This window comes from Phyllostomus discolor, chromosome 10 (genome assembly GCF_004126475.2).
Source record: "Phyllostomus discolor isolate MPI-MPIP mPhyDis1 chromosome 10, mPhyDis1.pri.v3, whole genome shotgun sequence".
NCBI lineage: Eukaryota > Metazoa > Chordata > Mammalia > Chiroptera > Phyllostomidae > Phyllostomus > Phyllostomus discolor.
Window position 1 is genome coordinate 86,271,179 of NC_040912.2, and position 25,588 is coordinate 86,296,766.

The 25,588-nt window shown below is 59.3% G+C and overlaps 2 protein-coding genes across 2 annotated transcripts; one reads left to right on the forward strand and one right to left on the reverse strand.

Moving 5' to 3' along the window:
- Window positions 1–4: 4 nt before the first annotated feature.
- On the forward strand, window positions 5–8,666 carry ZYX (zyxin). The gene is given in 11 exon segments (XM_028525969.2): window positions 5–166; window positions 284–506; window positions 961–1,157; window positions 1,316–1,408; window positions 1,506–2,045; window positions 5,808–5,928; window positions 6,070–6,093; window positions 6,096–6,238; window positions 6,335–6,513; window positions 7,422–7,542; window positions 8,086–8,666. Coding segments are annotated over 10 exon segments (1,731 nt in total). The 5' UTR covers window positions 5–166; window positions 284–298; the 3' UTR covers window positions 8,191–8,666.
- A 67-nt stretch (window positions 8,667–8,733) lies between these two features.
- On the reverse strand, window positions 8,734–23,735 carry EPHA1 (EPH receptor A1). Its single transcript, XM_028526027.2, has 18 exons — window positions 23,578–23,735; window positions 22,492–22,556; window positions 18,351–18,632; window positions 16,822–17,218; window positions 16,419–16,574; window positions 15,767–16,111; window positions 15,503–15,630; window positions 15,133–15,283; window positions 14,612–14,708; window positions 14,345–14,403; window positions 13,390–13,515; window positions 12,115–12,300; window positions 11,888–11,949; window positions 11,561–11,767; window positions 11,222–11,371; window positions 10,759–10,952; window positions 9,177–9,332; window positions 8,734–9,087 (listed from the first exon to the last, which is right to left on the reverse strand). The coding sequence occupies exons 1-18, from the start codon at window positions 23,657–23,659 to the stop codon at window positions 9,009–9,011; spliced, it is 2,922 nt and encodes a 973-aa protein (XP_028381828.1). The 5' UTR covers window positions 23,660–23,735; the 3' UTR covers window positions 8,734–9,008.
- Window positions 23,736–25,588: the final 1,853 nt, after the last annotated feature.

The following is a 25,588-nucleotide window of genomic DNA, read 5'->3' on the forward strand; positions in this document are numbered from 1 at the left end:
CTCCTTGTATGGTCTGGGCGCCGCGCTCTCCCCGCCTCCTCCCTCCTCCCACGGCCCCACGTCCCTCCCCGGTTGGGCTAAAGGCGGCGCTGGACCCGGACACAGAGTCCGCGCACCCGGCGCCCAGGCGGCCACCTGAGACGCGGCGTGCACGCTCCGGCCCGCGGTGAGGCGAGGGGAGCCGCCCACGGGGAGGGGACGCCGGGACGCCGAGGGGTGCTGGGCCCGATAGGGGGGTTCCCTGCACGTCTCAGCGCCGCTTAACCCGGCCACCCACCCCCAGCAGCCCGGCCCGGCCATGGCGGCCCCCCGCCCGTCTCCCGCGATCTCCGTCTCCGTTTCGGCTCCGGCTTTTTACGCCCCGCAAAAGAAGTTCGCCCCGGTGGTGGCCCCAAAGCCCAAAGTGAATCCCTTTCGGCCCGGGGACAGCGAGCCTCTCCCGGCCGCCGGGGCCCAGCGCGCACAGATCGGCCGGGTGGGAGAGATTCCCCCGCCGCCCCCGGAAGGTATGCGGTGGGGCGGGGGGCTGGACTAGGGCGGGCGCCGGGCTGGGGGCAGTGGCATTGGGGTTGGGGGTGCCTGGAAAGGTTGCAGCGGAGGGGGCTGGGCGCAGCCACCCTGTCCCGAGCAGATGTTCTTACCTCATCCTGGAGCTCGTGGCCGGGAGCCAGGGCTCCTGGGACGGGTCCAAGTCCCCCGCCTGGGGGTGGGAGGTGGGAATGTGGGGCACGAATCTTCCCTCCGGGTCCGTTTTCCGAAGTGTAACGGGAGCTGCACCGCTCCTGCGCCAACCCCCCGGCCGTTCCTGACCCAGTGCTCCCAGGGTGTCCTGCGCCCTCGTTTCCTTCCCGCACGCCCCAGAGTTTTTGGGTGAGGGGTCGCAGCTGTAGAAGGAGGGAAACTTAGGGAAGGGGGCAGAGGGGCCCCTACTGACGTTCCTCTTTCTCCTTCCTACCCTAGACCTTCCCTTACCGCCCCCTCCCGTCCTTGGGGAAGTCGAGGATGCAGAGGGCACCCTGGGAGGTGCCTTCCCACCTCCCCCTCCCCCGATCGAGGAGCCGTTTCCCCCTGCTCCCCTGGAGGAGGAGATCTTCCCTTCCCCACCGCCTCCCCTGGAGGAGGGAGGGCCCGAGGCCCACGTCCCGCTCCCACCGCAGGTACGGAGGCCTGGGAGGGGCAGCTACGCAGGAACACCCCTGAGGGAAGGAGAGGAGGGTCCTTCCCTCTGACCTCCCCTGCACCTCTGCCCTGATGTGGGGTGGAGGGCGGTGGGAAGGGAGGACTGGGATGGATGCTCTGACCTTTGACCCTGCAGCCCAGGGAGAAGGTGAGCAGTATTGACCTGGAGATAGACTCTTTGTCGTCACTGCTGGACGACATGACCAGGAACGATCCCTTCAAAGCCCGGGTAAGGAGCGGGAGAGGAGGGAAGGAGTGGGGACAGAACTGGGGAGGCAGCACCCTCCCCCACTCATACTTCTCTGCCCCTCCTTCTCTCCTCGCAGGTGTCATCTGGATATGTACCCCCACCAGTTACCACCCCGTTCGTTCCCAAAACCAGTACTAAGCCTGCAGCTGGGGGCACGGCACCCCTGCCTCCTTGGAAGGCTCCTTCTAGCTCCCAGCCTGTGCCCCAGGCTCCAGCTCAGCCTCAGCCTCCGAGCCATGTGCATCCCCAGCCCCAGCCCCAGGCCAAGCCTCAGGTCCAGGTCCATGTCCAGTCCCAGTCCCAGCCCCAGCCCCAGCCCCAGCCTGTGCCTCTGGCTAACAGTCAGCCTCGAGGTCCCTCAGCCCCATCTCCAGCCCTTAAGTATTCTCCAGTGACTCCCAAGTTCACTCCCGTGGCTTCCAAGTTCAGCCCCGGAGCCCCAGGCGGACCTGGGTCGCAGCCCAATCAAAAGCTGGGGTCTCCGCAAGCTCCCTCTTCCACTGGCACAGGCTCCCCTCAGCCCCCCAGCTTCACCTATGCCCAGCAGAGAGAGAAGCCCCGAGTGCAAGAGAAGCAGCGCCCAGTGCCCCCGCCGCCGGCTCAAAACCAAAACCAGGTGAGGGAGGGTGGGAGGGCCAGGCTGAGTGGGGGCTGGGGGCTGGGGGATAAGTCAGGAGCCAGAAAATGAGGGCAAAGATGGGTGAGTGGGGTCAGTGGGATGGGCGTTTCCAGCCTCCTGGGTTGGACATGGTAAGACACAGCTCTTCTGCGGGGGGGCTCCTTCCAGGGGCTGGGGCTGGGTTGGCTGGGAATGGGGAGCAGCCCAGGCTGTGAATTAGGCGGAGCGTTTGGTGGACCATCCCTTTCACCTGTCCCAGAATGTTAAAGGGGAGGATGAGCTTCTAGAGTTTATCTCTCTGTTACTCTGAGCCCTCTGTTCTGTCTGCCCAAGGGTGCATCTGGTGATAAGAGTTGCAGCTCATGCTCTGTGCCCTGGGTGGAATCAGGGCGGGAGAGACCTCTCAAAGAGGTTAAGCCTGAGGGAGTCAGCTGGACCTGGGATAGAATTCCCAGCTCCCCCTCTGACATGATCCTCGGCCAGTGAGGTGAACTTGGAGGAGCCTCACTTTCCTATCTTGGAAACGATGCTGTCCATCCCAGACAAGGGCTGGGAAACTTAAGTGAGCTAACACACAGAAAGGGCTGGCATTTTTATCTTGCACGTGAGTGCCCCAAATGGAAAAGTTCGCATTCCTGCCTTCCAGTTCGGGAGACTTAGGAGTTGAATGGAACCTGCTGGGCATCTATCTAGTTCAACCAGCCGCCCAGTAAGCGGGCAGCAGGAATGCCGGTGTCTGCGTGTGCAGTCCTGGACCGGGCGGGAGGAGGTGCCCAGTACCCATGAGTGGTGCAGGATCCTGTGTTATGGGAGCTCTGAGCAGGAAGTCAGCCTGAGTCTGGCACATTCGGAAAGACGTCTAGCGTGCTTTGAAGGATGGTCGGACTTCAGAGTCCAGAGGGGAAGTGAAGGACGCTGGGCTGGGACTAGCATGAGCAAAAACTCCAGGGCGCAGGTGCACCCGAGTGTTTGGATACCGGAAAGGAGGAGGTTCCCCTGAGCAGTGGTGAAGCTGTAGAGAGGTAGGCAGGAGCTCGAGGGAGCCTGTGGGTCCTGGCACGTCCTTCCTAATTTTCCTGGAGGTGTGTGGCTGGGTCAGAGGTCTGGTGACACCTGCCTGGGGAAGCTTTGGGGAGAGTTTCCAGCCAAGGTGTGGGCTAGCGGTAGGGGTCAGTGACGTTTGTTGGGATTCACTCCTGAGCCTTAGATAAGAGCTGTTGCAAAGGAAATGCCTCCAGGACCTTGTAACTGATAAGCGGTTGGAAGAGGAGGGGCAGGGTAAAAAAAAAAAAAAGCCTGGGTGTGTTGTGGAATGAATGTCGGTATTTTGACAAAATAGAGAAGTCCAGAAGGGGAAATGCTTTGCACCGGAAAAGTGCGGGGGCGGGCAGGGGGTGGTCCAGCTGTCAGCGTGTTGAGCAACAGGTTCCAGGAGGACTCTCCTTCAGCTGGGACTGTCACTCACTTAGAAGTGGGGGCCCGGGTTTTGGGAGAGGCCCGGGGCTCAGGGTTGTCAGTGGGGACGGTGGTCCTGAAGCAGCCCAGCCTGGGGTGCTTACACAGATGGAGCCGAGGGCCTGGGGGGGGGCCCCTTGGGGAGTGCTCGTGTTGGTCACGTGGCAGAAGGGGGAGGAGCACAAGTCAGGGTGGGGTCTTGGGGACAGAATGTGATGGTGAGGAAGCCTTGGGGGGGGCGGTTTGAGGAGGATGAGGACCCCAGTGAGGCCCCTGATGTGACTGCCTGAAAGTCACCAATGGCGGGGCAGGGTGGTCCCTCTGTGGGGACGGTGAACAGAGTTGAGGGCTGTGTGGACAGTTAGAAATGGAGGTTCCAGACAAGCCTGCTCTTGGAGGCTGGCAGAGAGGCGGACCAGGGCAGGGCCTGTGTGTGTGGTTCTGTCGAGTTAGGGGAGGGGGCTCAGGTGTGTGCGTGAACCAGGAGGAAGAAGCTGATGGAGGAGAGCAGGGCCCGCTGCCGGGATGGAGTCCGGGGGAGAGGTGGTGATGCCATCCCCATCCCCTCCACCGTCCCCGTCCCCTCCACCGTGGCCTTCCCGGAGAGCAAGGACAGTGTCACCACAGTGTTTTTTGTGGAGAGGAGGGACGCCGAGTCAGCATGAGCTGGCGGACTTCCATCCTCTCGGTCACGTAGGAGGTGAGGTCATCGGTGAGAGCGAGGGAGCGAGGGGCTGGAGGAGATGGAAAAGGTTCAGAACAGCTGCTGTGGGGAAGCCGTGGGGAACCCGCAGGAGCCAAAAGCCAGATAGCGGAGCTGGGGGCGGTGGGTGCCCGGGCCCTCCCGTGTTGTGTGAGCTCACTCTGCAGCCTGGAGCGATCTCGCTACCGACTTTCCGAGCCCAGAGGCAGAAGCAGGAAGTGGGCCCTGCGGCCGGGGCTGAGGTTGGGCAGATGAGCCATGGTTGCCAAGGGGGGCGAGAGTGGCTGAGAGAGCCCCATAAAAATAGATGGTCAAGGGGTCAGGCTTGGGGGAGGCCCCCAGGGAGGGCTGCGAGGCAGGAAAGCAGAGCCCTTCTGAGTAGATTCCTTCGGTGGGTACACATGGGGCAGGAGGAGGAGGTACTGTTAGAGGTCAAGTCCAAGGTCTTGGAGGTCAAGAGCCTCATGACTCTCAGGTCCAGGGTGTCCCGTGGTGGAAGGTGCCTGAGATGGAGGGATGTTTGGAGCCATTGGGGTTGAGGAGTTAGAGGACTGAGTGCCGTGGGCGCTGAAGCTGGGACACCAATGCTGGCAGGCAGAGGGGGCAAGCTCAGAGCTGGGGCTTCTCTGCCTGCCTTCCCGGGCAGAGGCAGCCCATCTGGATACTACAGACAAGGTGAGGGAGGTGGGGCCGAGCCTCGGGGAAGGCGGCTGTGGGGGGAGGTAGTCTGGAGGCTGAGGCTCCAGGTGTTGTGGGAATGGAGGGAGGCGAGGGCAGGCAGGACGTTCGGTGGCTGCAGCCCTGGGCGGGCTTCTCCGCTAACAGAGACCAGCCAGCGTTGCCACTGGAGTGTCTCGTGGCCATGCTGCTGCAGGTCAGCCAACCCCTGTGGCATCTCCCCCTGGTGCTTCTGAGGGTCCCCGCAGTACCCCTAACCTCACCGCATCCCCACTCCCAGCTCTCAGGATCCCCTAAGTAGGTGGGGGCTGGCCTAGGAGAAGCCCTTCCCTGAGGCCTCCAGGGGAGGACGTGAGGTCAAGTAGACCAGGAACTCTCTCTTGGGGGGGCACCCCAGACCTCTGCGTGGGGGGCTGGGGGCTGGGCTGCAGGAGACAGCCCTGGGGGGTTAACCTGTGATTCCCGCCTGTATTGCATCCTCACGCTGACAGGGCTGCTCAGCAGCAGGCGGGACGGGTAGGTGTGTGCGCCTGGGTGCGCAGGTCCCTCGCGCCGACCTCTTCCCTGGGGGGCCATGTCTGAGCATGCTCTGTGGAGTTGATGCGTGGCCTGGTGTGTTCGGTGCTTCCGTGACCTGAGCTGCTGCTGTGTGCGTGGCCTCCGTCCGCTCAGTCCTTCCGGCCTGTCCGTGGCTGCCCAGTGGGGGTTTGGGCAAAGTGGGTGGAAGAATCATCCCCTTCCCCTCATTTGTGTGGTGCTGGGGTCTGGGGACAGGGAGTGAGGAGCTTTCAGGGTCAACCCTGAGCACCTGGGAAACGGGAGGGGAGTTAGTCCTTCTTGGAAGAAAGTGGATAAGCTTGTAGGGGAATGTTCTTGGAGGGGGCAACCCTTGAGAGGGTATGAAGAGAGTGTTGGGGTTTCAGGTGCGCTCCCCGGGAGCCCCAGGGCCTCTGACCCTGAAGGAGGTGGAGGAGCTGGAGCAGCTGACCCAGCAGCTCATGCAGGACATGGAGCATCCTCAGAGGCAGACCTCGGCCGTCAATGGTGAGCTCGCCGCCCCCTCGATGGGACGTCTGTGTCCCCCTCTGTGACTTCCGGCTGTAGCTGTGGCTTCAGCTCCCATTGGAGCCAGCTGATCCCTCTGCAAGCTTCCTCCTGTTTATTTATCTCCTCTGGCCTTTCCAGAGTCCTGTGGCCGGTGTCACCAGCCCTGGCACGCGCGCAGCCTGCAGTTCGCGCTCTGGGACAGCTGTTCCACATCGCCTGCTTCACCTGCCACCAGTGTGAGCAGCAGCTACAGGGACAGCAGTTCTACAGCCTGGAGGGAGCGCCGTACTGTGAGCGCTGCTACACTGTGAGTTGGGGTTGGGGCTGAGGGCTGACCTGCCTTGGCAGCTGGCTCCTGGGTGCTAGTTCTCCGCCCACCTACCTCCTACTGCTACCTCCTCAGGACACCCTGGAGAAGTGCAACACCTGTGGGCAGCCCATCACTGACCGCATGCTGAGGGCCACGGGCAAGGCCTACCACCCACAGTGCTTCACCTGTGTGGTCTGTGCCTGCCCCCTGGAGGGCACCTCGTTCATCGTGGACCAGGCCAACCGGCCCCACTGTGTCCCTGACTACCACAAGTGAGGACCCACCCCCCCTCTGGGCTCTTCTCTGGGGTCAGCCGTGGTTTGTCTGGGAGCCAGGCTGCTCCTCGGACCCCCAGACAGCTCCACACCTCTGGTCTTGCTTTCTGGCCCTCCGTCTTGTCTGTAGCTGGCAGAGGCCAGTTCATCTGGACTTAGTTGTCCAGACGCCTTAGGGCCTGGGCAGCAAGTCCTGCTCCTGGCCAGTCCCCTGGCCCCTGGCTCACGGAGGCTTGTTTGGGTGGTGGGCTTGGGTTCAGCAGCGTGTGCTGGAGTGACTTCACTTCACACACACAAGGCTAGGTTCTAAAGTTCCTTTGGAGGCCAGTTGTTGGGAACTCTGGTTTCCCCCGAGAAGGTGTTTATAAGGTGGCTGCTTTCTCGGACCAGCAGCAGAATCCGGAGGTAGTTTAAAGGCCAGCACAGGGACCGCGCAGGACGTGGCTTGCGCCTGGGTTTGAGGTGCACGTTCTCAGGATTCCCCCACGGGTGGCCAGTACCTCACGTCCCTCTGTACCCTGAGCCATTGGGCAGAGGCACCTGTGTGGTGGGGGGGGGGGTGCTAGGGTCAGGGGTCCAGGAATGGGATCAGAGGGGCACCTCTGGGTGGGTTTTCTGCAGGGTGGATGTGAAGAGGGTGAGGACCTGGTGGTAGTAGCTGTTCGGGGCTGGGGGCGTTTTGGGAAGGTGAGTGAAGAGGCAGGAAGTTCCCCTTGGTAAGGGCAGTTATGGCGGTGGGCCTTAGTTGGGCCTTTCTGTTGGGGTTCCCCCACCTCGAGGTGTGGGGCAAGATGGGCAGAGAAGTCGGCCTGTTGCCGTGCCACCGCCCACTCCCCTCCCTGAGCCCTGGGGACAGCGGAGCGCCCCTCCTCCACCCTGACCCGAGCCTTCCTGCTGCCCTCCAGACAGTATGCGCCCCGGTGCTCCGTCTGCGCGGAGCCCATCATGCCCGAGCCTGGCCGCGAGGAGACCGTGCGTGTGGTCGCTCTGGACAAGAACTTCCACATGAAGTGCTACAAGTGTGAGGTCCGTGTCCCCATGGTCCCTGAGGGCTGGGCGGTATATGGGGACACTGCTTGCTGGCCAGGGGGTAGACAGGGCCAGCCAGCAGTTTTGAGGGTGGTCATTGGCAGGGCCCAGGCCCGCCTGGCCCTGATGTTTTGGTCACTGCAGGAAGGGGGTGTGGGCTTTCTGTGGGGTCACTGAGTTGCAGATTGACCAAGATAGGAGGCTGCGCAATGGTGGGTGCCGTGCTTTGCCACAGTGGGGTTGGGGTCTCAGCGAGGTTCAGAGGAGAGACGTCAGAATGGAGTTGAGACGAGTGGGACAGGCCCCATGTCCTTTGTTGGGGTGGGCGCAGCTCTGTCCACCACCCATCCCGGTACTGGAGGCCCAGGGGACCGAAGTGAAAGTGGGGGCGAGTCGGGGTGGGTGTAGCTGGGTGAGGGGCACAGACGATGGGGACACCAGCTCTGAGCCAGGGAGCACTTGGTCTTCCTAATGCCAGCGAGGGGGTTTGGGGGGGGGGCACAGGGGCCTTTCCCACCAGTGCCTTCTCCTCCCACCCAGGACTGTGGAAAGGCACTGTCCATCGAGGCTGACGACAATGGCTGTTTCCCCCTGGACGGCCACGTGCTCTGCCGGAAGTGCCACACTGCCCGAGCCCAGACCTGAGTGAGGACTGGCCCCTTCTCCCCGGGAGGCCATTCCCCATCAGCGGACCACCCACACTGAGACCGCCCTGCCCCACCACTGGCCCTGCCCCCTCGGTTATTTTTGATGTCCAGCCCCTCCCTCCATTCCAAACCCCACCCAGCATCCCAAGGGCCCCGATCCAGGGGCCTGAACGAGACCCAGGCTGCAGAGGTCCAGTCCTGGGTTTCCCGTTCTCCCCCACCCTGCAGGGACCTCCCCCACCCTCCAGGTACCCCACCAGAGGGTCAGGGTTGAGCACTGCTGCTTTCACTGCTGCACCGATGCCCGCAGCTGGCCCCCCAGCAGCCTCTGCTCTGCTTGCTGGGGGCCAGGAGCCCCCCTGACCCCCCCAGGAAGTTGGGCTGGGCTGGGCTGACTGGTCTGGGCATTCCCACCTGCCTCCATGCTGCCAGGTTGTGGCTACAGCTACAAATAAAAAACCTTCTTTTCCAGAATTCTTAGCAGTGGTCTCTTTTGTGCTACAGATGGAGGAGGTGGAGGGATTAAAAAAAACGCCAGGGGTCAAGGTGAAAACTCAGCTCCTGTTTATTTATAAAAATATATATATGTATATGTATATGTATATGTATATGTATATATATATATATTAAACCCTCCCTCCCTCAGCTCCCTCCCAGCACTACTGTATTACAGAGGCTCGCAGCCTCCAGAGGCAAGTTCCTCGGGAGGGCAGGCGGGCACAGCACCAAGGTCTGGTCAGCTGAGGGAGGAAGGGGCATGAGGAACCCTGGCCCCGTCCCTGCTTCCTGAGGACAGAGGTGGGGGGAGGGGAGGACTCAGTCCTTGAACCCCTGAATACTGCAAAGAATGCGCTTCTGGTGTCCCGGCAGCGTGATCCCCATCTGCACCAGGTCCCTGTGGTCAAGGAAGAGGGTTGGTGAGCGGGTGGGCAGGCGGGCTCAAACCCCAGCAGCCCTCCCCTGCTGGGCCCCCAGGCTCCTCACTCCGCAGTCAGGTCCAGCACACACTCCATGGTGTCCAGCCCGGCTGAGCGGAAGTGCAGGATGTAGCGTTTCATGCGGATGGACTCCAGCCACTCAGGGACGCTTCGGTAGGGGATCCCGTCTGAGCCACTCAGGCTGGGCAGGCGCAGGGTTACCCTAGGGGACACGGGGCCGCCTCAGTCAGGCGGGGAGGCAGGGGCCGTCCTCGGCTTTCCTGAAACCACCCCGGGCACAGCCTGTGAGCCTCCGGGGCCAGCAGTCTAGCTGCTGTCTGGGCACAGAGATTATCGAGACTTTGCGGATTAGCCAGGCCATTGTCTGTGAACCCACTTCCTGGCCTGCTTCCTGGTGCGCTCGCAGCAGTGGGCAGCAGATGGACAGCCCAGGGGGAGGGGCCAGCCCTGCAAGTTCCCAGCGCACAGTTCCTACCAGCCCATCCCCACCGGAGTGGCCAGTTCTGGGCAATAGGTGGGGTGCCGCTTAAGACACGAATGCATCAACTATCGAAGCTGAGCCAAAGCGGAGGCCTGGAGCCCGAGCGTGGTCCTGCCTGTTTGCAGGGTGGCCGCGGAGTGCTGGGCGCAGCCCCTGATGGCCACCTCCAAGCTTGGCTGTTATTCTTGCCCTCGGACACCCACAATACAATGAGTGTTCCTGTGCTAACGGCAGCCAGAGCCAAAACCCATTAGCAAAGTAAATCTACTGGGGGAAAAATGTCCAGCATTCCAGAAAGATTAGCACATGCAGTCTCCAGTGTATGAGGGAGTTGTGCTCCAAAAGATAGTTTCAAAAGTTGGAGCACATTTTCTCCCAGAAGGAAGGTTATATATGGTGGTTTGATACAGGGGCCAGCGTGCCAGGGCTGGTTTGCCCGATAAAGCGCTGGACGTCCAGCCTTGCCCGTCTCCTCCGTCTCCCCGCCCCCATCCACCCCCCGCCGGTTCCTTCTCCACATCCTGCCAATGTTTTTGGTGAAATGCAGTTCTGACCATGTCCCTCCCATGGGCAGTTTTTAAAAACAAGTCAATAGTTCTCAGGATAAAGTCCAAACTTCGCAGCAGAGCTGGTCCTCCTTGCGGTGACCCCGCTACCTCTCCAGCTTCGTCTCTGGCCACTGTCCCTGGGCTGGGCACTGCCGGCTGCCGTCACCCTGCACAGCTTGCAATCAGCCTGCCCCTAGCTCCTCACACCCACGCCGGGCAGGTGACCTGGAAGCCTTCCCAGACCCTGCAAGGCTGCCCCTCACAGTCATGACATCCTGCTGCCTGTCCCTTGCCACTCAGTCTGTCGTCCCCTCTGCAACCTGAGTGACCGAACTCCCCAGCGCTGGTATCAGTTTGCAAGCTCTGCTTGTATCTGCCTCCCATCTCCCTGTTTGCTTCCTATCTCCCATCAGACTGCAGCTGTCGGGGGTGGGACTGCATCTCTCCACCAAGGTGGCTGCTCCCCGAGGGCACAGACTGTGGTCATGCCCTGTGTCCGGAGCTGTGCAGGCCCAGCACTTGGTGGCTGTGGCCGAAAGCCCATTTCCGTTCCCCCAGCTGTGCCCTCTGCATCCTGTGGCCCTGCCCAGCGCAGTTACTTGGGGTCGAAGTTGGCCACGGTCCGCAGGGTGTGCGGGGTGTCCAGCAGTTGCTCCAGGTGTGTCTTCAGCTGGTGGAAGGTGGGCCGACGGCCACAGTCGTAGGCCCAGCAGTTCTTCATGAGCTCATAGAGAGCGGCGGGGCAGTCCACGGGAGGAGGCAGCCGGTAGCCATCCTCGATGCTCTTCATGACCTGCCGTGGGGGGGGGCAGGGTGGGGGTTGAGGCCCAAGGCAGGAAGCTAACCTGGCAGTTCATGCAAGATCATGCAAAGGAGCTTCTACCTTCCCCTCCATCCCCACCACCTGACCAGTAGTGAGGAGAACAGGGTGTGAAGCGAAGGGGACCGGAGGGGGCGTGAGTGCAGGAAAACTATCGGTCAGGAAGTAGCAATGAGAGTATGTGCAGGGGGGGCCATGGTAGGGTACGGGAGGAGACTGGTGTGGGGAGTAGCCAGGCTCACCTCCTGATTGCTCATCTCCCCGTAGGGCTTGTCCCCAAAGCTCAGCACCTCCCACATCACAATTCCAAAGCTCCACACGTCACTGGCCGTGGTGAAGATACGATGCGCGATGGCTTCCGGTGCTGTCCAGCGGATAGGGATCTTCCCTCCCTAATAAAGCATGTAGGACAGAAGGCCAGCGCATTTCAGGGCCTGGAGGAGGGGTGAAAACATCCCTCTCCTCCGTGAAGTCAGTGTGTCCGCGGGAACACGGGTCCGTGTTTGGCATACACATGTGCCTGTGTGCATGACATGAAACCGTGTACGTGTCTGCGTACGCAGTGAGTACAGGGCTCTCACCTGGGTTTCGTAGGTGCCATCAAAGTTGTCCAGGAGACGGGTGAGGCCAAAGTCAGACACCTTGCAGCACAGGTTCTGGCTCACTAAGATGTTTCTGGCGGCCAGGTCCCGGTGGACGTAACTGTGGTCACTGAGGTAGGTCATACCAGATGCAATGCCCAGCAGCATGGCCACCAGCTGCCCAGGTACCAGCTGGTCCTCCCGCTCCTGCACCAGGGTGAGTGGAGGGTCAGGGGATGGGCAGGGTGGCCTCTCCCCAAACCAGGAATCAGTCCCCAGGGCTTCATGGTACATCCCACTTCCCGGCTGGTCCTCTGCCCTGCTCACCCGCAGGAAGGCATCCAGGGCTCCGTTCTCCATAAACTCCGTGATGATCATGATGGGCTTTCCTGAGACACGGGGCACGTCACCATGGCAACCTCCACCCCATCTCCACCCCAAACCACCAGAACCAGATTTCCTGCTCTTGGCAAAAACACCTTCCCTCCCCTTCCAGTGGTCTCACACCCTCCCTCCTCCCCTCCACCCCAGTGCCTGGAGACCAATCCTCATACTCTTTGTGACCACGCCTTCCAGGTGCAGGATGTGCGGGTGGTTGAACTGGCCCATGATGGTTGCCTCTCGGAGGAAGTTCCACCAGTGGCCATCTGGAGACGTGTCCTTCAAGGTCTTAATAGCCACAGTCTTGCATTCCTGGCTGGGGATCCTCAGGGTCCCTTGATACACTTCCCCAAACTCTCCTGGGCAGAAAGAAAACAGGGTGCTGGCCCCACGCACTGTTAGGCTCCCCACAGGGGACAGATGACATCCTCTAGTCCACAGGTGGCAAACACAAGGCCTACGGGCCAAATCTGGCCCTCCACCTTGTTTTATCCAGCCTGGCACCTTGTTTCTACCCTGTGGCAGTGCCAAGCTCTCGCTTAACTGTTAAGCAGTAGTTACATGTATACAGTCCTAAAAGTACATTTGGCCCTTTGAAGGCAGCCATGAGGCTGATGTGGCCCTCGGTGAAAACGAGTTTGACACCCCTGCTCTAGTCCCTCAGTTCTCTCTCCTTCTCTGGACCAGACACCTGGTGTGTCCTTTCTGGGACAGGAGCTGGGCTGTGCTTCCAGGGGACGGGGCTGGGAGTCTGGGACAGGAGTGCACTTCCGCCCCCTGGTCAGCACGGTCTCCCGGGTGAGCACGGTGCGTGGCCAGCGGTGGGTGCTCAGGAAACACCGGGTGTGGTGCACGGGCACTGGGCTGTGTTCACGAGGGGCAGGCGTGCTCAGGGCCAGCAGCAGCACAAGCAGCCAGGGAGGCTGATCGCCGCCGCTCTCCTCTGCGGGTTCCTCTGTTCGCAGCTTGGCCGGCGCAGCCGCACAATCAGCAGAGACACTGCCAAGCTTTGTTCTGTGCTCAGATAGATTCATTTTCCCTGGTGACCCAAGGGATCAGGGCAGCCCAAGGACGCTGGGCCCTGCTGGGGTAGGATGCGAGGCCAGGGAGGCTCTGAACTGCCCCCGCGGGTGGGAACCATCTGAGAAGGGCCCCAGCCTGGACACCGTGACCCCCGCCCCCCTTGATAAGGTAGATGTGTCTAATGCTCTTTATCAGAAACTCCATGACCCCAGAAGCAGATTGTGCACCAGGTGGGGGCTGTTCCAGGACACTCGATAAGGGGGCGACAACAGCAGTTCAAGGACACGGGGTGGAGCAGAGAGGGAACTGGTCTGGGAGCGCCTGGGCCAGAGGGGAGGCCAGCGGGGAGGCCAGCGGGGCTCCGCAGGGAAAGGCCAGAAGGAAGCGGCTCCTTGCTGCCACCCAGAGGGACCAGCGGGGCTCACCTTCCCCTATGACCGTGTCCACGACCAGCCAGGCTGGGTCGAGTTCCTGGGTGAAGTTCAGGGCTCCCTGGGCAGGGTCCTCATACGCCTGCAGGTCCACGTAAGGCTTCAGCCACAGCTTGTCCTCTGCAGGGAGAACGGGGCAGGCTGGACCACAGGAGTGTCAGCTTCAGGGCCCTGGATAGATGGGGGGAGGGGCCGGCCTCGACCTCGACCTCGACCCTCTCATTCTTCTGTTCCCTGAGGAGTCCTGTTTTGGCTGAAGTGGGAGAAAGTCTTTCTCCTTGGCAACAGAGCCTCCACAGCCAACTTTTCTGAGCACAAACCTCCTGTGTCCTCACCCCCAAGGTCCAGAGCCGCGGGTCGGAAACCAGACGGAGAGTGTTCGTGGCCTCGAGTTACCCAATCTTCCCATGGCTCGTTGACCCCTCAAATGCCTCGCCCTTCCCTCTCACCCCTGCCCACCAGGCTCCTCGAATCACTCACACCTCGTTCCCCGTCCCAGACCACCCTCACCCCTGCCCCACCACTGGGATGGACCGCTGACTCCCCTTCTTGAGGCACCTAATGAAGTGACCAGCAGGCACCCCACATGCCTCGGAGGACTTCAGGGAGCCTGCCAAGCCCCTCCGGCCCAGCCCCCCAGCCCAGGGGCCTGGCCAGGCAGGATGGGGGAGGCGGCCGGGAGCCCGGGTGTTGGTCCGGCGGCACCGACAGCTAATCGGTAATTGCACAGAGCTCTCTCGGGCACCATCAGTACAAAGTTAATTAACCAAAGTTAATTAGGTAGCAAAAGACGAAAATCCTAAAGACTACAGAGCCCACTTGTACCCCCGATGTTGGCCCAGGAAATGTGGGTCCTTTGGTCCCACCCCCAGAGGCAACTCCCAACACATAGGCACACACACACGTGCATACACATGCACACACATGTGCACAGGTTCTCCGGGCTCACCTCCATCCACATTGTCGACACGATCCCGCTTCCTCTGCTGCCGCTGTCGCTGACCTTTCCTGAGGGGGTGGGTAGGGGGAGGGCACAGCTTCTTCAGGGTCCCCGGATCACCTCAGGGGCCCTGTGGGCTCTGGCTAAGTTTTCCCAGGGTGCAGGGTGAAGGCGTGGGCACAGTGGAGAATGGGAGGGTCGCTGGGACTGCTTTCGGGGGCTTCTGGCCAGACGAAGGGACCCGGGGTGGTGTCTGGGGAGGGGCAGGAGCGGCACCTGGACCGGCAGACGAGGATCCCGAGCAGCAGCCCCACGCCCAGCAGCATCCCGAAGACGAGGGCCACGATCTCGCCTCCGGTCAGGCGCCTGGAAACTGAGGCACACACACAAGGTGACGTGAGGGAGGCTGGGCATTCTGAGTCAAAGGGGCTGATGGGGCGGAGGCCAGCAGGGCGAGCCCAGGGGCAGGGCCCGCTGCTGGCCTCAGGTGCGTCCGGTAACTGGGGAGACAGGTGCGTGGGAGGGAGAGCGAGCACGTGGGAAGGGCCTGGCTGCCTGCGGCTGGGCGCTCGGTGAGCGGTCAGGAGGTCTGATTAGGATGCTGGCTGGCTGCGCGGAGGGGCGGCAGGCGTGCCTGAGATCACTGTGGGGAGACCTGGTGCGTGTCTGTGTGGGGCCGTCCCCCTCCCCGGAAGCAGCGTGCGTGGGTGTGTGGACAGAGCGGAAGGGTCCGAGAGGCCTCGGTGGGACAACAGGTGCCTGCGCGTCTGGGGCAGAGCAAAGGGTGAGCCACCCACCTGGTGGGCTCGTCCGAAACTCATGGTCGGGGGAGAAAGGGCCGGGGCCCTGCGGGGTCAACATCCGGACCCTGACGGTGTACGTGGTGTCCGGCTGCAGCTCGGTCAGCAAGACTCTGGCTTCGGGCACCATCCTGTGCCATTCTTCATCCTGTGGGCGGGGCTCGTGTTGACCGGGCCGGGCGGGGCGGGCCTGGCGGAGGTGACCGGCGAGCTCGGGAGCACACAGAGGCAGGGGCGTGGGTTGGGGAGTAACCATCGCAGGGCTCAGTGTAGGTTTTCGCCCCAGGGAAGCCATCCTGCAGCCCAGAGGCCAGGTGTTGGGGCGGGCCAGGACCAGACCTGGAGACTCACTCGGCCGCGTCCTCACCTGGTTCAGCACGTGGAGCTCGTAGGTGAGGTTGCCGCCGGGGCTTCGGGGCTGGGACCCCTCCCAGGTCAGCTCCAGCTGCCGCGGCTCCTTCTTCACCAGCCTCAGCGACAGGCCTGCTGGTGCCTCTGCGAGTCCAGAGGGTCCCAGTGGATTTGGAAGAGGAAATCATTGAGGAGCTTTTTGATGGCTCCCTGCCCATCAGTTTGTTCCTGGGGCTCCCTCCCGGGCTGGCCCCCCAGCCACCGCCAGGTCCCCCCTCACCTGTGTGCCCCAGGCTGACGCTGAGCGAGGCACCGGTGGACTTGGAGGTGGCCAGCTCCGACACTCCGTTGTGGGCTTGGACGTTGAAGGTGTAGTTGGTGTAGGGTTCCAGGCCGTCGACATGCACCGCGAGCACGAGGAGCCCGCTGGCCCCCGGGGAGAAGCGCACGTTTTCCCCACAGCGCTGGCAGGCACCTTCCCCTGGCGCTGCTCCCTGACACTGAGAACACTCCACGCTGTAGCTCATGTCCTGGCGTCCCCCCGTGTCGGCCGGGGGTGCCCAACGCAGGGAGAGCTGAGCCCCCAGAACAGAGAAGCTCAGGTTCTGAGGGGCTGAGGGGGGGCCTGCGGGAGAAGAGGGGCCGTGAGCAGCAGCCTAACCTGCTGGCTCCTCACCACCCCAATCCTTGAAGGCCTCCGGAGGCCGCCAGGGAGTTGGATTCCTCCTGAGGATAAGGCAGCTTCCTCTGGGCTCTGCATTTTGGGGGGGGTAGGGTGGTGAGCGGGGGCAGGGGAGAAACTTGAAGTGTCAGGCATCCCCCAGACAGTCAGTGCCTGATACCTGATAAGCCCTGGGCGATTCCAGTCCTAACATGGGCTCAGCAAGGGCCCCGCGCCCCTCCCCAGCGGCTGGGTCCTGCCGGGGACTCACGTGTGCATGCTGCCTGGGGACCCTCCCCGGGGGCTCGGTAGTGGCCGCTCTCACAGGCACACAGGGTGGCTCCCTCAGACTCGGCCGTGCTGTGCTGCGGGCACTTGAGGCAGCTGGGCGAGTCCATGTCTGCCCGGTAGGAGCCGCTGGGGCAGGCTGCAGAGGGTGCACAGTGCTGTGGTCATTCAGTGTTTTCACGGATAGAATCACACCCTCCCCCTCACCGCATCCTCGTATTGGAAACACTCCCCCACATGCGACCCTGGGGCCCTTGGACACTCACTCAGTTTAATAATCTCTGACACAGAGCCTTGGTTTCCCTCCCTCCCTCGGCACCCTGGACACTGTCCCCCTCCCCCGAGTGGCCCCTGCAGGGTGTCACCACCTCCCTGGGTACCCTTACCAAGGCATGCTTCTCCGCCTTCCTCATAGCCAGGCTCACAGTGGCACCACCCCATGGGCACCAGCCACTCGCCGTTGGAGCTGCAGTGCATGCGGGGGGCTCCCGAGGGGACAGGGCTCGGCTGGGCATGGGGCACGCAGGTGCCCGCCACTTCCACCAGCCTGCCGGGTCTGGGGAGCGTGTCAGGGAACTGGGCCAAGGCGTGCACAGCCTCAGGGCAGCGCTGGTAGAACACGCGTACGGACACCAGGGCCACGCAGGCCCCCGGGTTGTGGAAAGCGAGGTAGAGGCCGCGGCGTGTGAGGTGGCCCAGGGAGCAGCGCTCCAGGTTCATCTTCATCTCGCCAGACGCGAGGTCCCGGATGGTGAAGCTCTGGTCTGCAGCCACCGTGGTGACCTGGGGAGGCGGGGGGGGGGGGAGAGGGGAGCAACCACAGGACAGAAACAATAGCTTGCTTAATGCTTCGCAATCACATAACCATAAACCGAGGGCTTTTACATGGGAGCGACTGAGCTAAGCATTTGAGATGCATTATGCTACTCAGTCCGGGCAATGGCCTCAGAGAGGTGGAGTGAACAGCCGTCCCCATCCAACCAGCAAGGAGACCGAGGCTAGGAGAGGTGAGAGACCTTGTCTGGGGTCACACCGCTAGGTTTGGAACCCGGGCCACGGGGCACCAGCTCATATAATTTCTGCCACTTGAAGATGTGGCCCCGCCTCCATGCCAATGGGATGATCGGTTATAAAGTGTGTCATAATTCATGTATTACTAGTAACAAGCTTTACAATATCGTCTCTTTGGGAAAATCCTATCATCCTATCATCATATGCTTTTAACTCTTCTGCATTCCAGTGGTTTTTTTAAAAAATTCATTTATTTTTAGAGAGAAGAAGGGAAGGGAAGGAGAAAAAAAGGGAGAGAAACACCCATGTATGGTTGCCTCTCACGTGCCACCCCTACTGAGGACCCAGCTTGCAACCCAGGCATGTGCCCTGACTGGGAATTGAACCAGCAACTCTTTGGTTTGTAGGCCTGCACTCAATCTACTGAGCCACACCAGCTGGGGCTCCAGTGTTTTTTGTTTTTTTCCTTAAGTAGGAAAGAAAGGACTGCTAGGAGAGACACCTGCAGAGAACTACCTTCCTACAGGACCGGGGCAGTGCTCATGGGGACGGGTCGCACAAGAACACCATGGATGCTGATGGGAAGCACCCAGCTGGAAGAGGCTGGAGCACCTCTTCCCCGCCTCCCCCACGGCATGCTGTTATCTCAGCGGATGCTGGCAAGAGACGAGGCGGCCTCTACTACCGCTATGTTAAGACACGGAAGCCAGAGCTCAGAGAGGTAAAGGGACAAACGCCCAGAGTCGGGACGCAGCCGCAAAGGTACTCAAATCCAGTTCTTCTGAACTCCAGCCCCACTGCCTCCTCATTATCGGACACCTAGACCTTTGGCTTTGTCTTAGCTGAGTGGGGACAAGGGAAGGAGGGAGGCAGGGGTTCAAATGGCCCTGAGGGGCGAAAGTACCTTCTGGAACATGGGCCGACGGAGCTGAATGCCCACGTCCTGGTCGCTCTCCATGTACAGAAGGTTGAAGGTTTCCTTGCAGCCTAGGGTCCCCGCCTCCCCAGGGAAGCTCTTACAGTCTCGCACGGTGAACTTAAGCTCCACGTGGACGCTCGAAGCCTCCTCCCCTCGGTAGATCCAATTGGAACGAAGCCAGTGGTCAGTGTCTCCGCCTCCTTGCACGGGGCAGTCCTGGTACATGTACAGGGGGGTCCCATTCAGCATCTGCTGCGTCCCGCTCCACTGCCGGAGGAAAGGCAAAGTCAGTCTCCTGGTCTTTGTGTTCCAGAGCTCATGGCAAGGAAGCTGGGGTCAGACCCCCCCAGGTTCACGCTATTTGTCCTGCCCTCTCCCCACCCCCTCAGCCCCAGAGTAGTAGGTTGAGTGTTAGAGTGAGAGATCTATACGGATATAGAATGGGCGAGACGACACCCCCTTTACCTCCCTGGCCAGCCCTGGTCCCTTCAAGTAGCCCACCCCAAGTACAAACGTCTGGGCACCAATGTTGACCTATTTCATCAGTAAAGCTTGTCAAGGACCCCGAGGGCAGACTTTCGTAGCCAAAGCTCATTCACAAAATTTTCTGCCCATTTGTTCAGAGAAGAGGAGACCGTGTTCAATACCGAGGTCTGTCAGCTTTTGGAGAGCAAGCGGCAGCACAGAATGCTTCTGTGTAAGCGAATCTCCCCCGTCCCACACGCGACCAGTAATGGCAAAGCCAACCCCTGTCAAAACCAACAACTCCTAGACACCATTCAGTCCACCCCTCCTTAACTTCTCCTACTTTAAAAGAATGCTTCAACTCAGTTCATCATGGCTAGCACTCCCCGTGAAGCAACTGAGTCACAGCCAGCTTACATAACTTGCCCAAGGCACCCAGCTACGGAGAGGCAGCGCTGGGATGTGCACCCGGGCACTCTGCGCCCCTGAGTTTATGCCGATAGTCATTATGTCTCTATGTGCTCATTACAAAATCAAAGGACCAACATTTACATATAGTAAAAAGTGAAAGTCCTCCATCCGCCCCACTGCTGGAGGAAGCCACTCTTACCAATTTGGAGTAACACTTGACAGACCATTTTCAGCACCTCTAGAGCAATGTTTGTGTGTGTGTATGTGTGTGTGTGTGTGTGTGTGTGTGTGTGCAACATAAATTTAAAAAAAACATGTAAGTGTTATTCTGCAAGATAGTGTTCGCTTTTAACCAAAAGTCTTTGAGCTATCCACATGCATGTATAGAGATCTACCTACTTCTTTTTAGCAATCCATAAAATAGTCATCCACTGGGTCGATGTACCAAACTTTATTTCATCATTCACCTATTGTTGGGCATTTAGGGAGCTTCCAGCTGTTTTTTTTTTTTTTAAGTAAACATATACAGATTTCTACAGAACTGCTGTATCAATGGGTAAACGTATTACACGTTTTATAACATTTTGCCAAATTGTCCTCCAAAAAGACTTTCTCAGTTTATACTTCCACCAATAATGTCCCAGAGCTCATTTTCTGTAAAGCTTGTCAACACTGGCTATTAACATTTTCTTATTTTTGACTAGTCTTAGAGACAGAATGCAGCTTCTTGCCATTTTAATCTACATTTCTTTGAGAAGAGGTTGTATGTTGCTCTTGGTCACTGGCTATTTGTATTTTTATGCAATTATCTCTTGTCTGATATGCTATTGTTTCCTTTTTTCTCAAGTTTTACTTGTTTACTTATATTTAATGGAATTTCGGGCAGTGATCTATTGTTATCTTTTGGTTGTTCACTTGGATGAGCTTTTTAAGTATTATAGACATTAATCATTTGCTTGAAATGCATGTTTCAAATATTTTCTCCCTGTCATGCCCCTTTACTTGGCTAATAATGTCTTTGATGTTGACATATATTTAAAATTTTTAGATAATAACATCTAGAGTCTTTTCCTTTATGATTTTGGGGTTGTGTATTTTGTTTGAGAAGCTGTCCCATCCCAAACTTATAAATATCTATGTTTTCTGCTAGTATTTTTATAGCTTTGGTTTTTAGATTTAAATTCTAATCTCCCCAGAACCTATTTTTTTGGTATAGTACAAAGATGCAGTTTTGCCTTTTTAAAAAAATTATAGGCATTCAATTGCCAACTTATCGACAAGCTTATACTTTCCACGCTGATTTGCAATTCTGAAGTTATCACATACTAAAATCTCATATACGTGGGCTTGTTTTTGAGCTTTCTGTTCTATTCCATTGACCTGAGTACTCCTGCGTCTGGGCAAGTCTGCTGTTTCATTATTCTCCCTTTTCAAAAAATACTAGCTATTCAGAAGTATTTTCCCTGCCAGATGAACTTAAGAAAGAAACTCTGAAATTTGTAAAATATTCCTTTGATATTTGGGTTGCAACCTCCTCAGTTTATAGAGAAGAGACTAGTGGCCTTCACCTGAGAAAGTTCCCTTTCCCAAGCCTTTCGCTTCACTAATGCAAGGGCATTCATGGCTACTCTCTGCCCTGGGAAAAGGCAAGAAACTGCCCACGTGGGGTGGCGTGGGACAGGGACAGGTTTTTGCATTACGTTAGGGAGTTCACAGACTGGGCGAGGGTTGTCGAGGCACTGAAGCTGGGGTGACAGAAGGCACCCAGAGCCAAGAGGAGGGCAGGTGGGAGGGCGGTGGGTGGTTAATGCGCAGCTCCTTAGCCAGACTGCAGCTGGACCCGGGGAAGCAGATGTTCCCAGCTGTAACTCGCCTCTCCGGGTTCCAGCGGTGAGCGAAGGGGAGGACCAGCTGCCCGGGATCAGCAACAAGGGTCCTTTCACTTATCACTCAGGCGCTGCTGGCTGCTATGTGAGTGCCTTCTGGGGAGCCTGGACCTGAGTGCATGTTTTGAAAAGATGAGGAGGCGAGAGGACAAGGAAGACAGCGGGGGTGTGTAACTGCTGCTGTCTTCTTGCCTTCCTAGTGCTGTGTAGCCTGGGCTGCAAAGGGCGCCTGGCTTTCACTCTGGCCCAATTAGGGAAGAGTTATTTGGGTGGAGGTGGCAGGGGCACTGGCGCAGGCCTGTGGGAGCCGGCAGGTGGGCCCGCAGCCCTCATTGTGGAACGATTAGTTGGTTTATGAGATGAGGCGCCTATTAGGGCTGGCCTAATGCGGGATTTTCCAAGCAGCCCCTCCTGTAGGATACATTATGGTTTAGTCTATTAATTCTAATTACAGGCTGCTCTGCGGGAGAGCTGAGATCGATCCAGGACCCCAGGGCACAGAGGGAGAGAAAGCCAGTCACCCCAACCCAAGAAATCGAGGCTGATAGGAAAGGGAAAAGGGGACCCCAGAGAAAGGGGTTTAGGACCAGAGGGAAGACAGGCCATACTCTAGGACTCTAAGGCCAGGGTCCTGGAGGCTGCAGCAACCGGGCCAGCCTCCCGAGTTCCCTGGACACTTTGCAGAGTGGCCAGAAGGCGTTCTCTGGGACTCAAGGTCCGACCTCTGCTCCCTGGGTTTTAGGAATGTCCAGGGGACTCGGGGGCAGACTTCAACAGCTGGGAGGACGCACGGTGTGCCTGCACTGGGGAGGGACGAGGAGAGGCCGGGGCTTGGGGACCCCTACTGAGGCAGCTTCTAACGTCGCGGGGAGTCACAGTGCCTATGAAGAACGTGACGAAAACGCCGGCTATCCTTTCCAGAAAAAAACCGAAAGTCCACATACACACACACAACTCTGAACACACTTTTGTGGGATTCCCTGATGCCCTGGAACTTATCTGGGCAACTTCTTTCGGGATGAGTGGATCTCAGACTGAGGATGCTTTGCTGTTTTGGTCTCAGCCCTCTACCATCCCCGGGGATGGTCCCTTCTCTCCCTAGAGGGTCCTCAGCTGTTTGCAGCCCCTCTGCCCTGGGGCAGGCAGGGGAGGAGACAGGCATTGAAGCTCTCCCCATGGGGTGAAGCCTGACCCCCACCTTGCCCCATTCAGGAGGTTCTGAGTCACCTCCCCTCCCCCTCCAGAGGAGGCACTTCCAGTTTTTCCTGCTCTTTTCTCCTGTTCCTCCACCCACCTCTCCACCCCTCTTCCCACTGGCCCTCAGCCTTGAGCCATCCTGAGTCCTGCCCTCCCCTGACACTTACCCCGTCCTGGGGATCCAGCAGCCAGCCCAACTCTCCCTGAGCGGTGCTCGTGTCCATCAGAGTGACTGAAGGTGGGGAGGAAAGGGGCCTGTCACCTCTGGAGGAGGGGGCCCCCACAAGCTGCCCACACTCCTCATTCTGGGACCCCCAGTCCCCAGCATCCTGTTCCTGAGAGCTGGGACGTCCCAAGGCTCAGGCGGGGACAGTGGCCCAGGAAGGACTGAGGAGCTCCAGGGACTAATAGGCCGTTGTCCCTCTGGAGTGTGGCAGGAGGAAAGCAAAGTGGAGCAAGGGTTGGAGGGCTGGATCTTTGACCCAAGTAAACGTAGGGAGCATTTGGAAGAGCTGCCACAGGGAGGACCTGCACCCTCTCCCTCAGCGGGGGGCCCATCAGCTGCAGAATGCAAGGGCGTGTGGGTGAGACAGGTGCTCAGCTTCCGGGGGTCATGGATGGGTAGAATGTGGACAGGGGACCTTAGAGTGATTTCTGAGTGGCAGGCTCCCACCACTGGCAAGGAGCCTGCTCTGCCTGTGATTGGCGGTGTGGAGTGGGGTACAATACACAGCTCGGAGTCTGGGAAGTCGGGGTAGCAGAGCTGGAGAGGTTGGGCAAGCCTGCCCAGGGAAGGCTTGGCCTCTACATCCGAAACCCTTGCGCCCCGAGTTCCAACCCTTCTCCAGCGGCAGGTCTCTCTGTCGCCTGGCTTAGGTTGACGATAAAGCGCTTCCACCTCCCACGGCAGAGGGTTCAGATGTCTGGGCTGGGCTCTTGAGGCTGAGAGGGCCCAGTCGCGAGGACCCCCCTCACCCGCCCGCCATTGCTGGGGTGGGGGTCTGGACGCTGCTCCTCGCACCCCACCCCCACTCGCAAACTGCTGCCCAGCAGGGGCGGGGGTGGCTGGCCCGTGAAAGCAGCTGTTCGGGTTCAAAGGCCAAAGATTGGCCTGGCCAGTCGATGCCCTGGCGCCGGTAAAACAAGAGCGCGGGAGAGGGGCGCGAGGAGAGGCCTCCTCAGGAATGCCGGCTCCTGGAGGAGGGTGCCAGCAGGACCAGGGGAGGGGGTGGGCCCGGGGTGGGGGTCTGTACCTTCCTTGGCGCGCGCCCCTGGGGGCAGCGGGGCGCAGAGCAGCAGCAGCAGCCCAAGCCCCAGGAGCCAGCGCCGCTCCATGGCGCGGGGCCGGGACCTGGGACAGTGGCCCGGACTGCTGAGCCAGGTGGCGAGGACTGAGGGGGAGCCAGGCCGGCCGAGTGGGGGCGGGGGGCGGGGCTGGCTCCCGGGGGGCGGAGTCCCGACCTCACCTGGATCACCTTCTTAAAGGGACAGTAGGGCAGGAAGGAAACTTGTTCGACAGGTAATAAACTTCTAAAACCGGAGGCGTCTTGACCGGAATGAGACTGCCGGCGCCGCCTAGTGGGTGGGATTAGGAATGGACTAACCCAGTCCTAATTCTAACCCTGCCAACCCAGTGTTGATCCAGCCTTTAGCCTCATTCTGCCTTGGATTTCAACTACACCTTTGTATTTCTCTCCCTGCCTTTCTTCAGGGCCCAGCACTGTCACAGATACCGAGAAAGGCAGGGGCTTACAGTGCAGTAGGGGAAGGCTTAGATAACCCCAGTGTAGGGCGGGGTCCGCCCTTGGAGAAGCAACTGGAAGGTTGGAAGCGGAGCACACTCAGCCGGCAGGGCACTTTAGGTGAGCCTCCTGGAAGTAGGCGTTGTGAGTTGGGTTTTGCGTGGCAGAGATTGGGAAAGACGTGAGCAAGGGCCCGGAGGCAGGAAGGTGCGTCCTGGGAGTGGTGAATGGGCCAGCTTGACTGCTGGGGCGCAGGATTTATGTTGGGAGCCAGGCAGAAAGGGAGGTGCAGGTGTGGGCCAGAATGTCGAAGGTCCCCCGGTTAAACACAGTAGGGCGTTTGACCTTACCTTGCACTTTGCAGAGCAGACAAGAGCAGCTTGGGGGATTCTGGGACCGAAGGGGCCCAGCCTGCTTTAGCCCTACCTAGTGGTGGTGTCAATCCACAGGCCTCCCAACCTCTCAGGGATGGCCTTCTATTATATTTAATAGCTGCTTATTCTGTTTTTACTTTCCATGCATTAAGCCTGGAAACATCAAAGAGGAAAAGTCGTCCTTGCCTTGCCCTTAACGAACCATTCCTCTGAGGAGTGTTGGGGGCCAGGGCATAAGGCAAGCACACAGGTGACCGAAATGTCAGCAGGGGTGGACCGCAGGGGAGGTGCAGAACAGGTGCCGGAGGCTCAGGGGGGAGTGGCCTGCGCTCGCTCGCGGAGCCCTGCTTCCTGCACCCCTCCCTGGCCCCATCGCATGGGGGTGAATCACGCATCATCCTCCTGTTGTTGAAGTCCTTGTGTGTTTTGGTCACTGTGGAGGAAGGGAGGCGGGGCATTCTAGGCGCTTATTTTAGTTTCAAAAATTAATATTTCTCTTGAGTGTGTGTGTGTGTTCTATTTATACGTATATAAAGAAAAGGGCTTGTAATGTCCCAACCCACGCTATCCTCACTGGTATGAATAAGTAAACACAGTGCATGTACGTTGGTTGGAAAAATGTACACGAAACAGAGAAGAAACAGAAGGGAAAGTTGAATTCTCCCTCTTTCCACCCTCCAATTCCTGTCCCCAAAGTTTACCCCCACCCGCCGTTCCTTGTGATTCTCCCAGGATTTCCCCCTGTGTGCACGGCGTCAGTTTCCCCCTTCTGCTTGCACACGTACACATGCTTTTAGCACCTACACACAGAGGAGCCTCAGAGCCCACCCGCTCAGCACCAGGGGCCTCTTTCTAATGGAAGGCCTTTGGGGAAGAGGCGGAGGCCCCCCACAGGCGCACTGGGGTCAGGGCTTGGTGATTTCAGCAGGGAGGAATGGGCGAAGGGTGCACAGCCAACAGGAGGGGGGAAATGGAGCAAGCTTTGGACAATTGCTGCTAGGAAATCAGCCAGACTGGGGTGAGGTAATGCATGTGCACGTTGCTGTAGTTTGTTAAAGTTACAAGGCTCTGGGGACTCAAGGGGGGTGGGGTGGGGGCTGCTGGGGTAGGCGGAGGTGGAGTCACAGGAGCCTTGCTTTTGTTTAAGA